Here is a 1308-nt window from a genome sequence, read left to right as displayed (position 1 = left end):
AGTTTGCAAGCTCAGCTCTGGGGTTTCGGCAGCCACAGCAGCAGGAAAAACCTGCCTCTGCCCCCTCCCCCCTCCCGCCACCTCCCCTCCCCTGTACTCCAGTCACTAACCAAGCACCCCCAGTTCCCACAAGGCCCTCCTGCCATGTCGGACCCAGACGTCCCCAGGGGCCCCGATGCCCCTGCCATGTGGCCCCCTTGTTCCAGAGGTGCCTGAGCCCCTCCCCCACCCGAGCCTAGTCCGGAGCCCCAGGGACCATGAGCGGTGGTAAGAAGAAAAGTAGTTTCCAGATCACCAGCGTCACCACGGACTATGAGGGCCCGGGAAGCCCAGGGGCTTCGGATCCCCCCGCCCCACCAGCTCCCGCTGGGCCCCCGCCCCGCCTCCCCAATGGGGAACCTAACCCTGATCCAGGGGGCAGGGGCACCCCCCGGAATGGCTCCCCGCCACCTGGAGCCCCTGCCTCCCGTTTCCGGGTGGTGAAGCTGCCCCAAGGCTTGGGAGAGCCTTATCGTCGAGGTCGGTGGACGTGTGTGGATGTTTACGAGAGAGACTTGGAGCCCCCAAGCTTCGGCCGGCTTCTGGAGGGAATTCGAGGGGCCTCAGGAGGCACCGGAGGCAGATCATTGGATTCTAGGTTGGAGCTGGCTAGCTTGGGCATAAGCACCCCTATTCCACAGCCAGGCCTGTCTCAGGGCCCCACCTCTTGGCTCCGCCCGCCCCCCACTTCTCCTGGACCACAGGCCCGCTCCTTCACAGGGGGGCTGGGCCAGCTGGCAGGGCCTGGCAAGGCCAAGGTAGAGACACCCCCGCTGTCGGCCTCTCCACCCCACCAACGCCCCCCAGGGCCTGGGACTGGAGATAGTACTCAGCCCCAACCCTCTCTGAGGGTAGAAGTGGAGCCTGGGGGTTCAGCAGCCGGAACCCCTCCACTGTCGCGGAGAAGAGATGGAGCAGTTCGGCTGAGGATGGAACTAGTTGGTCCAGAGGAGATGGGGAAGGTAAAGAGAACGGGTTTTCAGGGTCTGGGAGACCCCGGAAGGGGGCGGGACCTGTTGTACCCAGTTGTTGCCTGACTTCTATCCTGGGCCTCCTTGCCTCCACTTCCATCCTCTTTCCCTCCTCCTCTGTCACCTCTTGGTTAGGGCAGAAAGTCCCTTTTCCCTTTCAGCGTTTGGTACACTGAAAACCTTTTCTTTCCCAGCTTCCCTGCCTTCTATATTCTATATTCCCTTCCTTTCTCTTTTCTTTTCTCTCTCTCTCTCTCTCTCTCTCTCTCTCTCTCTCTCTCTCTCTCTCTCTCTCTCT

General features: G+C 61.9%; 1 protein-coding gene across 1 annotated transcript; it reads left to right on the top strand.

Annotated features, from left to right (window-relative positions):
- Positions 1–6: 6 nt before the first annotated feature.
- Tsc22d4 (TSC22 domain family member 4) lies at positions 7–1233 on the top strand. The gene has a single exon (XM_050134036.1). It carries the CDS (start codon positions 258–260, stop codon positions 1074–1076), a length of 819 nt encoding a protein of 272 aa, XP_049989993.1. The 5' UTR covers positions 7–257; the 3' UTR covers positions 1077–1233.
- Positions 1234–1308: the final 75 nt, after the last annotated feature.

The sequence above is a fragment of the Alexandromys fortis genome, unplaced genomic scaffold, assembly GCF_014885135.2.
Source record: "Alexandromys fortis isolate MF-2015 unplaced genomic scaffold, M_Fortis_MF-2015_v1.1 scaffold_8357, whole genome shotgun sequence".
Classification (NCBI taxonomy): domain Eukaryota; kingdom Metazoa; phylum Chordata; class Mammalia; order Rodentia; family Cricetidae; genus Alexandromys; species Alexandromys fortis.
This window is presented reverse-complemented; position numbering and strand designations above follow the sequence as displayed.